We start from the raw sequence: 15,799 nt of genomic DNA, 5'->3' as shown, positions 1-15,799 counted from the left end.
ATGAAAAAGTGGGAAGGGTATAGCCTTCCCACTTTGGTAAAAATGGGCCAAAACGACATCTCTTGAAATTCTCCAAAAATCAGACAGCATAATGGAAATTGAACGCTGATTTCAATTTAGTCATTGGTTTTCTCTTTAGACTAGCCGTTTAAAAAATTAACGAAAACATTTCTCTTAGCGCACCAACTTCATTTTTGGTTTTTAACATGTAAATGAAAAACTATAAGACCAATAAAAAAATAAACCTGATTTCCGTGATTTTTATTCAATTCTGAATCTAAATCATGTATTTTAAGCCAAATTTGAAATTTGGCCAAAAGTGAAAAAGTGGGAAGGGTATAGCGTTCCCACTTTGGTCAAAATGGGCCAAAAACGACATCTCTTGAAATTCTCCAAAAATCAAACGGCATAATGGAAATTGAACGCTGATTTCAATTTAGTCATTGGTTTTCTCTTTAGACTAGCCGTTTAAAAAATTAACGGAAACAGTTCTGTTAGCGCATCAACTTCATTTTTGGGTTTTTTAACATTTAAATGAAAAACTATAAGACCAATAACCAATTAAAACCAGAATTTCCGTGATTTTCATTCAATTCTGAATCTAAATCATGTATTTTAAGCCAAATTTGAAATTTGGCCAAAAATGAAAAAGTGGGAAGGGTATAGCCTTTCCACTTTTGTCAAAATCGGCCAAAAATGACATCTCTTGAAATTCTCCAAAAATCAGACGGCATAATCGAAATTGTAAGCTGATTTCGATTTAGTCATTGGTTTTCTCTTCAGACTAGCCGTTTAAAAAATTAACGAAAACAGTTCTGTTAGCGCACCAACTTAATTTATGGTTTTTAACATGTAAATTAAAAACTATAAGACCAATAAAAAAATAAACCTGATTTCCGTGATTTTCATTCAATTCTGAATCTAAATCATCTATTTTAAGCCAAATTTGAAATTTGGCCAAAAATGAAAAAGTGGGAAGGGTACAGCGTTCCCACTTTGGTCAAAATGGGCCAAAAACGACATCTCTTGAAATTCTCCAAAAATCAAACGGCATAATCGAAATTGAACGCTGATTTCAATTTAGTCATTGGTTTTCTCTTTAGACTAGCCGTTTAAAAAATTAACGAAAACAGTTCTGTTAGCGCACCAACTTCATTTTTGGTTTTTAACATGTAAATGAAAAACTATAAGACCAATAGAAAAATAAACCTGATTTCCGTGATTTTCATTCAATTCTGAATCTAAATCATCTATTTTAAGCCAAATTTGAAATTTGGCCAAAAATGAAAAAGTGGGAAGGGTATAGCGTTCCCACTTTGGTCAAAATGGGCCAAAAACGACATCTCTTGAAATTCTCCAAAAATCAAACGGCATAATCAAAATTGAACGCTGATTTCAATTAAGTCATTGGTTTTCTCTTCAGACTAGCCGTTTAAAAAATTAACGAAAACAGTTCTGTTAGCGCACCAACTTAATTTATGGTTTTTAACATGTAAATTAAAAACGATAAGACCAATAAAAATATAAACCTGATTACCGTGATTTTCATTCAATTCTGAATCTAAATCATGTATTTTAAACCAAATTTGAAATTTGGCCAAAAATGAAAAAGTGGGAAGGGTATAGCCTTTCCACTTTTGTCAAAATCGGCCAAAAATGACAGCTCTTGAAATTCTCCAAAAATCCGACGGCATAATCGAAATTGTAAGCTGATTTCGATTTAGTCATTGGTTTTCTCTTCAGACTAGCCGTTTAAAAAATTAACGAAAACAGTTCTGTTAGCGCACCAACTTAATTTATGGTTTTTAACATGTAAATTAAAAACTATAAGACCAATAAAAAAATAAACCTGATTTCCGTGATTTTCATTCAATTCTGAATCTAAATCATCTATTTTAAGCCAAATTTGAAATTTGGCCAAAAATGAAAAAGTGGGAAGGGTAAAGCCTTCCCACTTTGGTAAAAATGGGCCAAAACGACATCTCTTGAAATTCTCCAAAAATCAGACAGCATAATGGAAATTGAACGCTGATTTCAATTTAGTCATTGGTTTTCTCTTTAGACTAGCCGTTTAAAAAATTAACGAAAACAGTTCTGTTAGCGCACCAACTTCATTTTTGGTTTTTAACATGTAAATGAAAAATTATAAGACCAATAAAAAAATAAACCTGATTTCCGTGATTTTCATTCAATTCTGAATCTAAATCATGTATTTTAAGCCAAATTTGAAATTTGGCCAAAAATGAAAAAGTGGGAAGGGTATAGCCTTCCCACTTTGGTCAAAATGGGCCAAAAACGACATCTCTTGAAATTCTCCAAAAATCAGACAGCATAATGGAAATTGAACGCTGATTTCAATTTAGTCATTGGTTTTCTCTTTAGACTAGCCGTTTAAAAAATTAACGAAAACAGTTCTGTTAGCGCACCAACTTCATTTTTGGTTTTTAACATGTAAATGAAAAACTATAAGACCAATAGAAAAATAAACCTGATTTCCGTGATTTTCATTCAATTTTGAATCTAAATCATGTATTTTAAGCCAAATTTGAAATTTGGCCAAGAATGAAAAAGTGGGAAGGGTATAGCCTTCCCACTTTGGTCAAAAAATGGGCCAAAAACGACATCTCTTGAAATTCTCCAAAAATCAGACGGATCTTCTCTGTAGGAGTGTAAGTGTAGGAAAAAATCACAGGAAAGAAACGGAATTTCGTCACAATTGTGCATCGCACAATTTTCATTTCTTTCATGGCAAACCGCCTCCGATGCAATATCGCGGTCCCATAGCAAACGGCATGAAACCGTAAGGTTTCGGTTTGTTATCGCTATCAGGATTCCACCTTTTACGTCGCCTCGGACTACATAAACTCGCCCGTCAAAGACGTACAGCTGATTAAATATAGTTTCACTGTGAGGATCAAGCTTGCTGGAATATGGGTAGAACCTCTTCTTCGTTGTTCAGAACACAGGCAGGAACAGTTTCAACCGTACTTTTTTCAAAATGTTCTTTACATTAAGTGTCTGTAGGCTATATTTGTTGAAATCGGTATGCCAGCTAGGATACTTACTATTTTCGGCTCGCGTTTAGTTGATTTTAAACATGTCCAGCAGATAATTTCAGCTGTAAGGCCCATAAAAAATTCTGACTATTGAAAAAAAAAAAAAACATCGAAAATGTCAAACAAATTCTAGTTTTTCGCAAAGCTTAGAAGCGAGGAGTCGATTGATTGTCCAGATTATTAACACAAAACTCCATTACTGGCGAAGTTCGTTCCCTACGGTAACAAACTGTTTGGACGAACAAACCATCTTCAAATTTCATTTCGTCCTGTACATAAACAGAGTAAAGCGAAATGTAAAAAAATTAACCATTATCAGTGAATGAAATGAAAATTTTTAATCAACGGGAAAACTATGAATGCCTCATTCTTACGGGAGTCTCTTGGACGGGAAAGAAGCGATACTGCTTGAGGATGATACAAAGTGCGATTTTAATTTCTTCCATTGCAAAACGCATTCCGACACAATTACGGGGACCCATTCCGAACGGCATGTAAGCATAAGGATTTAAACTGGATTTATTTTCTGTCAAAATGGTCAAAATGGGCCAAAAACGACATCTCTTGAAATTCTCCAAAAATCAAACGGCATAATGGAAATTGAACGCTGATTTCAATTAAGTCATTGGTTTTCTCTTTAGACTAGCCGTTTAAAAAATTAACGAAAACAGTTCTGTTAGCGCATCAACTTCATTTTTGGGTTTTTAACATTTAAATGAAAAACTATAAGACCAATAAAAAAATAAACCTGATTTCCGTGATTTTCATTCAATTCTGAATCTAAATCATGTATTTTAAGCCAAATTTGAAATTTGGCCAAAAATGAAAAAGTGGGAAGGGTATAGCCTTCCCACTTTGGTCAAAATGGGCCAAAAACGACATCTCTTGAAATTCTCCAAAAATCAAACGGCATAATGGAAATTGAACGCTGATTTCAATTTAGTCATTGGTTTTCTCTTTAGACTAGCCGTTAAAAAAATTAACGAAAACAGTTCTGTTAGCGCACCAACTTAATTTATGGTTTTTAACATGTAAATTAAAAACTATAAGACCAATAAAAAAATAAACCTGATTTCCGTGATTTTCATTCAATTCTGAATCTAAATCATCTATTTTAAGCCAAATTTGAAATTTGGCCAAAAATGAAAAAGTGGGAAGGGTATAGCCTTCCCACTTTGGAAAAAATGGGCCAAAACGACATCTCTTGAAATTCTCCAAAAATCAGACAGCATAATGGAAATTGAACGCTGATTTCAATTTAGTCATTGGTTTTCTCTTTAGACTAGCCGTTTAAAAAATTAACGAAAACAGGGGTCGTATTCCGAACGGCGACTTGAACTTAAGGAAAACTTGACTTGAAACAATCTAAGTTAAGTCCGAGTTAAGTCAAGTTTTGAGCTAAAGTTAAAAACTTTCAATCTCAAGTCAAGGTGTTATTCCGAACACAAAAAGATGAAGTTTTTCCCAGGACTTAACTTAGATATTTTACTTAGCTTTAAAATGCAACTTGACTTGAAATTGGCAACTCAGCCAATGGCAGAGGACGTTGCTCAAAATTCTTCTCGTGGTTGCAGACGAATTTTAAGTGTCTAAGTCATAGCAAAAAGAAGTTGGAACTTGTACGCAAAGTGACTCAAAATTGCTGTGATTGTACTTTTGTTTACATAGTTGTTTTTAAAATGAGTCAAATATTAATTTAATTTATTATTAATTTAGTTTAAAATGAGTAAAATATCGGCAATAGGTGCTGAAAAATAAAAATTTTGTAAAAGGGGAATTAATTCTGCATTAATTTTTGTGTGATAAAACCTGTGATGAATTCTATAGAAGGTCGATCGAACCTAAAAGTCGCCATTAATTTGTCAGCAGAAAAATAACTTAGAATATCTTTCCTTGTACGATAAAATGGAATAAGACGACGCTTTTTGGCTCGGCGATTTTCGGCTCGCAATTCATTATCACTCCCCGTAGATAAATCGTCAAAATTATCAGTTAAATTACCCATATCCTCTAAGAATTCATCAATGACGTCATTACAATAATCGACCATTGTGTAAACAAACGCAACGCCGCTACTTATAGAACTTAAGCCCGTAAGTCAGTTTCAAGGCACCTAAAAGGTACCTTGAGATTTGAGAGACTTAACTTAGTTTTAATGCTCGACTTTTGAGTTTTCAAGTCCAAGTTTCTTACTTGAATTGAAATTTTTTGGTTCGGAATTCAACTTCGGTTAAAGTCTGAAAATTTTTTCAAGTCAAGTAGGAAAAACGCCTAAGTCAAGTCCAAGTCAAGTCTAAGTCGGCGTTCGGAATACGACCCCAGTTCTGTTAGCGCACCAACTTCATTTTTGGTTTTTAACATGTAAATGAAAAACTATAAGACCAATAGAAAAATAAACCTGATTTCCGTGATTTTCATTCAATTCTGAATCTAAATCATGTATTTTAAGCCAAATTTGAAATTTGGCCAAAAATGAAAAAGTGGGAAGGGTGTAGCCTTTCCACTTTTGTCAAAATCGGCCAAAAATGACATCTCTTGAAATTCTCCAAAAATCCGACGGCATAATTGAAATTGTAAGCTGATTTCGATTTAGTCATTGGTTTTCTCTTCAGACTAGCCGTTTAAAAAATTAACGAAAACAGTTCTGTTAGCGCACCAACTTAATTTATGGTTTTTAACATGTAAATTAAAAACTATAAGACCAATAAAAAAATAAACCTGATTTCCGTGATTTTCATTCAATTCTGAATCTAAATCATGTATTTTAAGCCAAATTTGAAATTTGGCCAAAAATGAAAAAGTGGGAAGGCTATACCCTTCCCACTTTGGTCAAAATGGGCCAAAAACGACATCTCTTGAAATTCTCCAAAAATCAAACGGCATAATGGAAATTGAACGCTGATTTCAATTTAGTCATTGGTTTTCTCTTTAGACTAGCCGTTTAAAAAATTAACGAAAACAGTTCTGTTAGCGCACCAACTTCATTTTTGGTTTTTAACATGTAAATGAAAAACTATAAGACCAATAGAAAAATAAACCTGATTTCCGTGATTTTCATTCAATTTTGAATCTAAATCATGTATTTTAAGCCAAATTTGAAATTTGGCCAAAAATGAAAAAGTGGGAAGGGTATAGCCTTCCCACTTTGGTCAAAATGGGCCAAAAACGACATCTCTTGAAATTCTCCAAAAATCAGACGGATCTTCTCTGTAGGAGTGTAAGTGTAGGAAAAAATCACAGGAAAGAAACGGAATTTCGTCACAATTGTGCATCGCACAATTTTTATTTCTTTCATGGCAAACCGCCTCCGATGCAATATCGCGGTCCCATAGCAAACGGCATGAAACCGTAAGGTTTCGGTTTGTTATCGCTATCAGGATTCCACCTTTTACGTCGCCTCGGACTACATAAACTCGCCCGTCAAAGACGTACAGCTGATTAAATATAGTTTCACTGTGAGGATCAAGCTTGCTGGAATATGGGTAGAACCTCTTCTTCGTTGTTCAGAACACAGGCAGGAACAGTTTCAACCGTACTTTTTCAAAATGTTCTTTAGATTAAGTGTCTGTAGGCTATATTTGTTGAAATCGGTATGCCAGCTAGGATACTTACTATTTTCGGCTCGCGTTTAGTTGATTTTAAACATGTCCAGCAGATAATTTCAGCTGTAAGGCCCATAAAAAATTCTGACTATTGAAAAAAAAAAAAAACATCGAAAATGTCAAACAAATTCTAGTTTTTCGCAAAGCTTAGAAGCGAGGAGTCGATTGATTGTCCAGATTATTAACACAAAACTCCATTACTGGCGAAGTTCGATCCCTACGGTAACAAACTGTTTGGACGAACAAACCATCTTCAAATTTCATTTCGTCCTGTACATAAACAGAGTAAAGCGAAATGTAAAAAAATTAACCATTATCAGTGAATGAAATGAAAATTTTTAATCAACGGGAAAACTATGAATGCCTCATTCTTACGGGAGTCTCTTGGACGGGAAAGAAGCGATACTGCTTGAGGATGATACAAAGTGCGATTTTAATTTCTTCCATTGCAAAACGCATTCCGACACAATTACGGGGACCCATTCCGAACGGCATGTAAGCATAAGGATTTAAACTGGATTTATTTTCTGGACTCCATCTGTCAGAACAACTTTGATTAGTGAAAAGTATTTTCACAAGTTTAAAAATTGCCCGTACCTGTTGGGATCGAACTTGAAGGGATCTGGATAGTAATCAGGATCATAATATGCATAGGTAGGCACGGTCACTAACATGCCCTTCTTTATGTAGACGCCATTGACAGTGATGTCTTTATTGCACACCCTTTCAATTCCGTAGTTTAAAAAAAAAATAAAAATGTGGAACTTGCTATAAATCAGTTATAGAAACAATAGGTGAGTTGTTACCCTGGTAGCGCTGGCGATAAGCGCATCACTTCGTGGATAACCTGATCGATGTATGGAAAGTTCAGTATCACTTCGTGGTTGACTGCTTGACTCCACCCTTTAAAGAAATAAAGGTGTTATAGTAGAATGTCTCGTTTCATGTGTAAGGAGCATACAAATTGTTTAGTTCGACTTTTGATTTCATCATAAAGTTTCTCCTGCACATCAGGATTCCTGGCCATGATCTTGATCAAGTTATCCAGAAGATCAGTAAAATATCAAAATTCCTTTAGTACAAACATCCGTTCACCAATGATTCGAAGCAATTTGGGGAAAATATCTTTCAATTAAGAAACACGATCATTAGTTAGCTATTGAAATGTAAAGATATTAACAGTGGAAACTTACACAGTATTAAAATCAAAGGTCTTTTGTTGACCGGTGGGCTGAAAACAGCCTTAGCGTTGCGAATAAATGGATCATCTTTGGCGCCCAGGTTTTCGATCGTCATCCTGAAAACAAAACGAGCAATCCCATTCACGGTGAAAATACTGAAATGGCTGTTGACACAAGTAATGAGAATTTACGAACAGTTTCATGTGGCACTATTACGAGGATGAACCAAAAGGTTTGAACCTTAAAACAGATAACTTTTTTTACCTGCCAACTGCCATCAAATTCAGTTTTTTCATTCTTAGATTTGGAAGGAATAACAGTAGAATAAGTCTTACGTCCCCTTCCCTCCATTGTCTTATGGCAAATTATTATTATTATTTTTTTTACTTACGCTTTTGCGTCGATTTTTCCTTCAGACTTGGCGATTCCATCGAATTTGAAGACTAATTGGTCAGCACAATCCTTGATCATAAGCGACATCTGTAGCATCGTAAATTTATGACAAAATAGTATTAGCACTGATCTGGCAATAGTCTATATAGAGGTTTTTCCATAGACAATAGGGTGTCTATTGGTTGGATCAAGCAAAGTCTGCAGCAAGTTTCGGCTATCCCCCGCCATGGTGCGCACTAGTCGACTAGCCGCACGGACTTTTCCCTCTACTTACACGAACCAAATGGAAAAACCTCTATAGATCTTATTGCAATTCAAAAGTACGCGACAAGCCAAAAGTTGTGCGCAGCTTACGCCGATGCGCACCACTGTGGCCTATAGCTGATCTAAAAATTGTTTTATGCTTGACTATAACCATTCGTACGATGCTTTACCGTTAAGCAGACAGATCGCACTCATGGTCATGGAAGCATCGTACGAATGGTTATAGTCAAGCATAAAACAATTTTTAGTTCGGCTATAGGCCACAGTGGTGCGCATCGGCGTAAGCTGCGCACGACTTTTGGCTTGTCGCGTACTTTTGAATTGCAATAAGATCTATAGACCTTATTAAGATCCAAAGGTATGGGTCAAGCCTACCCCCTAGCGGCGCGTTTCAGTGTGAAGGGGTGCCGCACGAAAAATGTGGTAGTCGCCTGCTACCGTTGAATAGCCTATTACCATGCCACATGCGGCGAGCCAAATAAAAAGCGGCTGTTCACGGCACCCCTTCACACTGAAACGCACCGCTAGGGGGTAGGCTTGACCCATACCTTTGGATCTTAATAAGGTCTATACAAACAACTCAACCGCAATAACTTAAATTTTCAACATACCAGTGGTTTATGATCTTCATATTTACCCGTTTGATTTTACAGGTGGTGAACACTGGTGTTATCGACGAGCGAACATCCTTCCAATCCTGATCCTTCATCAAAGTGAGGAATTTTCGAATCACTCTGGTCTGTAAAGTGACGTCCTAATTACACAAGAAATTGAATGGGTAATATTCAGATTGAACGGTGTGATTTTGAACAATTCACAAACGTGTCTACGTACCCTGCCATTAACAAAGTGATCAAAATCCTTCATGAAGACGGATATGATCATGCCAGCGTCTGTAATCCATAAATTGGAGAGATATCCATCGAAATAACCTACGATTTTTCCATATAATCTCTTGGTCATATTTTGGCAAATTCTGGGGAAAAAACAAACAAGGTATCTATATTTCATAATATGTATCACTAAAAGTAATAATTTCACGTATAATCATTTAAAAAAATATATATTTATAAAAATGTTCGCCGTTTTCTTACCGCCTTCCAGATTCCCCACATATTACCAAACAATGGCCAAGGCTTTGGACCAGGAATGCCTTGAACGGAAAAATAGCTGAACGATGACGTCAGATATCTGGCTCATCAGTTGAACATAATCAGACATTTTTGAAGATGATATCTTCTTTAAATATCTTAAAATACAACCTGTAAATCGCGTACGCCGTAAACACTGTTACGAGGATCCAAATAACAGGTGAATTCATTTGGAGCACACTGACGTCCATCTCTGGTGCAGAATCTGACACGACTGCTGCATTAGAAAGGAAGTAAAGAAGGAGTTGTTGAAAAGGCAAGGCCATTGTGGAGATGGATGGTGCATTCAACTCTAGGCTTGGCCTTATGATTGCAATCCTTGACTGTACCCACTCTCATTTTTCTAACAACAAAAATCTCAACTGACGTCTTCCCGTTTATGCCATGGACCTCTATGCAAACATTTCTCCTAAGATGTGGCTTTCGGCTTTCTATATTACTTTGCTTCTATGAATGGTTTCTTAATGGAATCCCAGGGCACACAAAGAAGAGCTCCATTCTCGAAAGTTTCCCATTGAACCCTCTTGGCTTTTGAGCAAAAACGAATTTTGATTTTATCGACATGCTTTACTAGACGGAAAGATCAGAAAGTCAGTGACAGAAAATATTACGGGTATGCACCAGCTCACCTATAACAAAACGACACAAATATATCATTTGCAGCCATTGCAGGACAACTCGACATGTTCAGTTGATGCTCGATATAGTATAGTGTAATACATCATAAAAATCGAACATGAATCGAAAAATCGATATCGATTAACAGCTGTTAATAAGCATGAATACATATGCCATCTTACCTATATACCTGTACCCAGTTGTAAATTAGGATTGACAGAATTTGCTAAAATTAGCGGGACACGATATTTAATAATCGAATGCCACGTGGTTTTCTAACGCCACTGGGGATAGTAGTCTCAGGGGTAGGGACTAACTTGGACAAAATTGTCTATGCCATTTTGACGCACCTCCGTCGAGACAGATATCAACAAGGACGATGAAAATGATAAAAGTCATAGTTGTTTCATCAAGGGTTTTGTCGATAGGTTTGGATTGCCATAGAGACAGAGAACAAGCTTAATTATTCTTCACAACTTCCAATAAAGGCAAAGATTTATAAGGCAGCCCCAGTGATTGGGTATTGGTTTGTTTGTTTCAAGATGCATCCATGGAACGGCTACTTTTGGGGACAATTTGTTTAGCCAAAGTACGATCACCAAGGCAAAACTTGTAATGAACCGAGTGGTTTTCCCCTGGCACTGCGTCTCACTGATAAACTTACTAACTCGTCCGTATACATTTGTCCTGGTTTTACCCGTCTATCAGAATGACGCTCATACTGTTAGCTCCGAGTTTCAATTGTTTACCTACACGAAAAAAAATAAATTTACGTTTATAAGAAGCAGTACAGCTTTTTAAGGTATTACTCAAGTATTGAACATGGCTGCCTTATCTGACATTTGAAAAAGCGTATACCAGTTGGCTGAATAATCTCGAAATGATTTCGGCAAAGCGTGAAATATCGTTTAAGGTGACCTCTCCTAGAACAAACGCATCTTAAGACTGAGACATGACTTACATCTGAACTTCTCCTCTATCCTTATCCTTTCTAACCTCGTCAAATTACACGACACTCGATTCATTTATTTCACAAAAATGTCCCCAAAAACCTTGCTCCCAAAAGACGTTATTCTATTAATTTGATGAGCATAACGACCCGTACCCATGATGAAATTCTAGGAGTCCCCATTTTTCAAACCCGAATACAATTGAACGTCAATCGCAATGACCTCGTACCAAACCTAAAATAGCCGTCGATGCACAGCCTATACGATTGCGTCATAGTCCCATAATGCCACCGTCAAGATAAGCTATGTAAAAAAAGTTGAATATTACTTAATCGTCCAAATCCCGAGTGTCGTTTCCAGGTCACTCCCTTCTTTTACCTCTCAAAATGTGAGTGCATTTGGGAATGGTGTATACTGAATCATCCTGGGAGGCACAGGCGACTATTGATAGCGACACAGTCTAACTTGCGACTTTCAATCTTCTGTTTACACTAAGAAGTTTGAATTAAAGATACACAGGTTGATGCCAAGGGCATCCAAACATCACAATAATACACGCCCCAATACACGTCAGATAAGAAAGCATATAGGTTTACTCCGTGTACACAGAGACTGGCGGCGAAAGGGAGATAACAAGATAACATCCACGCAAAGCAAACGTTGGATTTTCCGGTTTTCTGTCTACTGGCGACTAACGTCCCTATATATCTATAAAATCAAATGCCTGCCAACTTCCAGTGCAATAGTGAGCCCCGAGTTCAACTAACAAAATCAAGGTAAACATAATTTCTTCTTCGATTCCATCCATCCAATAAAAATCAGTCACACTTTAACATTTCTTTTAATAAAAAAAAAAAAAAGATTTCTTATTTTTTGCAAGATGTCAGTGCATCTGAGATCCACTGTGAGAAGAGCTCTGCTGCTGGCTAACAGAGCAGGTAATGGACCGATCGCCATTACCGGACAGAGAGCTGCTTTGGGCAATGCCTCAGCTATGGGAAGCGCCGTCGCATCACCAAATCCGAAACCTTCCATTCGAACCAATGTGTATGAAAACAACATTGTCACTTCCCCTTACGCTGATTGCGAATTTCACGACATGACGCTGACGCAAAAGTTCTTTGAAAGCGCCGTTCGTTGGCCGGACAAAATTGCATTGGTACGTCGTTTTACATACTTTTACCGTAATGCTCACAATGTCACAGTTGGAAACATGAAGTGGTTTGAATCATAATCAAACATTCCCGATGTTTTTGTTCATAGGAATGTGGCATTTCCGGACGTCGGTACACATACAATACAATGAGTCAGGCGGTCTGCCGCTTCGGCAGTGCTTTAACGCGTATGGGATTCATCCAAGGTGAAGTTATGGGTATAATCGCTCCCAACCTTCCTGAATTTCCTATCGCCATGTTTGGAGCCGCTGGTGCCGGTATGCCCGTCGCTCTCGTTAACCCTACCTACACTGCAGGTAAATTATATTGCCTAAATAGTTTTTCGAATCTCATTCATTTTAACACTTAATCAATCATTTCTTAAAGATGAGATTGCTCGACAGATGACACTCGTCGAAGCGACGTGTTTATTCGGAGTGTCCGAGATGGCGGAAACATTGAAAGCAGTGGCTCAACTGTGTCCCACTGTCCGGCGAATTGTTTTGTTGGGTCCAAGCCAAGACGGATGTGTTTCCTATCAAGACATGATGCAAGACTCTGGTGACCTCTTCAACGACAACATCAAAGTCGGTTTTGTTTTTGTTTGGTTTTGCAATGCATGTGTTGAAATAACGAGCCCATTTTCTCACTTGTGTACAGATCGATATCGATAACGACATCTTCATTCTGCCTCATTCAAGTGGCACTTCTGGTACGTTTTGAAACGAATTAACTTGATAAAGCGGTTTTTTTTAATATCAAATGTCTTGCATTGTAGGATTGCCGAAGAATGTGATGCTAACTCATTCGACTGTCGGCAAAAATGTTCAGCAATATTTACATCCCGAAGGCACCAATAACCGACCAGCCACAGGTATGTACAAAAACAAACCTTGCAATACTAGCGCAATTTGTGCTGGCTGTTAGATTAGGCATTAGATTACCATAAGTATTCTCTTCTCGTTACTTTGGAGGAAGCAAGAAGAGTTAGTCATATTTTCAACAGGGCTGACGAAAGGAGAGTTGCTTTATTAAGCACCAATTTACATCATTGACGTTTGACTCTTTCAACAGATACCCATCAGGAAACGTACATCGGCTTCCTTCCGTTCTTCCATTCCTACGGAATGCTCGGACTGATGTTATCCGCCATTGAAAGCGGTGCAAAGTTGGTGACGCTTCCGCGTTTCGATGTACCCAGTTTTCTGAAAGCTATTGATGATCATCAGGTATGAAATTAGTTGTTTTTCGATCAGCATGATCAGAACTTGAATTTGACAATTGCATAGCCGACGTACTTGCATTTGGTGCCACCGTTGGTTTCTCTTATGACTAACCTTCCGGAAATGAAAGCGGAATCTTACAGTAGAGTTCACACCATTTTCTGTGGAGCAGCTCCACTTGGGGCTCCAGCAATTATGAAACTTCTCGAAAGATTCAAACAACCTGTAAGCTTTCAAGAAGGTAATCAACCACACTGAATGTCATTCTCAGAAATATTTCAGACCTAAGCAAATGGTTAAACTATTTATAGCATACGGACTGACTGAGATGTCGCCTGGAGTCATGATGAGTCCACTGGGCAATAAGAAACTCGGTTCTTGCGGTTCACTTTTTTCACGAACCAAGGCTAAGGTTGTCGACCTGGAAACCGGCCAAAGAACATTAGGGCCTCACGAAGATGGTGAACTCTACGTGACTGGACCACAGGTCATGAAGGGATACCTCAAAAACCAGCAAGCCACAGATGAAATGATTGGCGCTGACGGATGGCTCCGCACAGGTGACATCGGCCATTACGACGAAGATGGTCATTTCTTCATCGTCGATCGTCTGAAGGAGTTGATCAAAGTCAAAGGCTTCCAGGTACGCATCAGGGTCTAAAACCTACAACTCCAATTGAAAACGTGTCTCTAACACATCATTGTGTTCGTCTTGTTAAAGGTTGCCCCGGCCGAGTTAGAAGAAGTGCTTACCACCCATCCGGCCATCAAGGAAGCAGCCGTGATCGGCATCCCAGACGAAAGAGTTGGCGAACTGCCTCGTGCATACGTCGTCAAGAAACCTGGAATGGAATCAGTCAGCGAATGCGATATCAATGCATTCGTCAACGCCAAAGTGTCGGCCCACAAACAAATCAAAGGAGGCATCCAGTTTTGCGATTCTGTTCCCAGAAGTAACATTGGCAAAATCCTGCGCAGAGAATTACGAGTTCAATATGCCAATAGCTGCAAGTAAAAACGGTTCCCTATACGCTTTTAAATTGTACACGATAACTCTACCGCTACATATTACCTGTAAACGCGCATTTTGTGGGCTACATTGAGCAGCAATATCCGTCTGTTCAAAACTCACATGAAATCAATTATTCTCATTCAAACATGCCTTCGTTTTTATATACAACGGTCATTAATTTTAAAGGGTTTGTTGTGCTACATTACTCATCCATATTATTACATCTATAATTACTCCATTTTATTGTTTTTTGTGATTCTGTGTAAATACATCGAGAAGAAATCCAACACACAATTGCATCTATTCTCGCTTTCATTTCTGGCGTTTTCAGGAAGTAACTCTTCTCAGGTGCATCATTTCGGTTTGCAACACGTTTCAAATTGCGCACATTCAATTCACGTTATGCGATTGGACGTTCTAATTAACCGACTAATCAAGAACTGCCGAGACCTCAGGAAACGAAATGCGTATAATATCCATAAGGATTTATTAAGGTATAATTCAAGATGATGTATGCCAACAACTTAACTACACCCTCCCATTTCCTAATGACCGTTAAAATCTTCTATAGAACAGCCGCACTGCGTAGGTGTTGGATTTTCAAATCGGCCACCGATCAATGGCGGAAGCGTTTTGGAAAAATGGTCTAGCCAAGGCGCAATAACCATGGAAGATTCATAATTAATCAGATGGATTTTCCCGATGTGGTATATGTGGACTAACGCTGATAAAACTCTGATTTGTTCTAACGTGCCCTGGTCCTGGTTTTACCCGTTTATCTATAAGTGACGCAGAAACCGACCCCCGCTCGTCCTCTAACTATCCGCGTGTAATAGACAGTACGTATACACTTATCACTAGGGCGAGCCTTCATTTGTTTATTACCCAAATATGGATCAAGGCCGTTTCATTTCAAAACTCCATTCGAAAAAAAATGGTCTGAATAACGAACTTTAATTCAAAGTCTTCGTAAAGGCTTTCATGAAACCCTATATACACCGAGTATAGGCTATGATATTACTAACGATGATGACTTGTTATATACTGCAAACGTCTGGAAGCTTGACACACGAATATGATGCATACTGCTAATTGACTTGCTATTACAGCACCATCCAATATGTACGACGTATCGTTTCATTCAGTTGGCATAAACTATGTTAAACGCAGTCCTCAAAAGCTATTGCTCTACAAA

General features: G+C 37.7%; 2 protein-coding genes and 1 long non-coding RNA gene across 4 annotated transcripts; 1 reads left to right on the top strand and 2 right to left on the bottom strand.

Annotated features, from left to right (window-relative positions):
* Positions 1 to 2,609: 2,609 nt before the first annotated feature.
* Positions 2,610 to 3,579, bottom strand: LOC123466980. The gene is made up of 3 exons (XR_006641582.1): positions 3,431 to 3,579; positions 3,066 to 3,325; positions 2,610 to 2,987 (listed from the first exon to the last, which is right to left on the bottom strand). It is a non-coding gene; the product is annotated as an uncharacterized LOC123466980 (long non-coding RNA).
* Positions 3,580 to 6,309: 2,730 nt separating this feature from the next.
* On the bottom strand, positions 6,310 to 10,403 carry LOC116929574 (cytochrome P450 3A41). The gene is given in 15 exon segments (XM_045167041.1): positions 6,310 to 6,591; positions 6,669 to 6,928; positions 7,034 to 7,196; positions 7,256 to 7,390; positions 7,465 to 7,561; positions 7,637 to 7,688; positions 7,740 to 7,783; positions 7,852 to 7,955; positions 8,231 to 8,319; positions 9,134 to 9,250; positions 9,331 to 9,445; positions 9,447 to 9,472; positions 9,591 to 9,687; positions 9,759 to 10,217; positions 10,277 to 10,403. Coding segments are annotated over 13 exon segments (1,317 nt in total). The 5' UTR covers positions 9,914 to 10,217; positions 10,277 to 10,403; the 3' UTR covers positions 6,310 to 6,591; positions 6,669 to 6,805.
* A 1,484-nt stretch (positions 10,404 to 11,887) lies between these two features.
* On the top strand, positions 11,888 to 14,898 carry LOC116929155 (probable 4-coumarate--CoA ligase 3). 2 transcript variants are annotated; one of them, XM_045167011.1, is made up of 10 exons: positions 11,888 to 11,991; positions 12,096 to 12,374; positions 12,479 to 12,686; positions 12,757 to 12,956; positions 13,030 to 13,081; positions 13,148 to 13,243; positions 13,444 to 13,598; positions 13,659 to 13,833; positions 13,904 to 14,235; positions 14,314 to 14,898. In XM_045167011.1, the coding sequence occupies exons 2-10, from the start codon at positions 12,096 to 12,098 to the stop codon at positions 14,605 to 14,607; spliced, it is 1,791 nt and encodes a 596-aa protein (XP_045022946.1). In that variant the 5' UTR covers positions 11,888 to 11,991; the 3' UTR covers positions 14,608 to 14,898. The 2 variants fall into 2 exon arrangements, with proteins under 2 accessions (XP_045022946.1, XP_032792204.2); XM_032936313.2 differs by having other exon boundaries at positions 11,897 to 11,991; positions 12,077 to 12,374.
* Positions 14,899 to 15,799: the final 901 nt, after the last annotated feature.

This window comes from Daphnia magna, unplaced genomic scaffold (genome assembly GCF_020631705.1).
Source record: "Daphnia magna isolate NIES unplaced genomic scaffold, ASM2063170v1.1 Dm_contigs130, whole genome shotgun sequence".
NCBI classification, from domain to species: Eukaryota; Metazoa; Arthropoda; class Branchiopoda; order Diplostraca; family Daphniidae; genus Daphnia; species Daphnia magna.
Note: the sequence above shows the minus strand (reverse complement) of the source record. Positions and strands in the feature narration are given on the sequence as shown.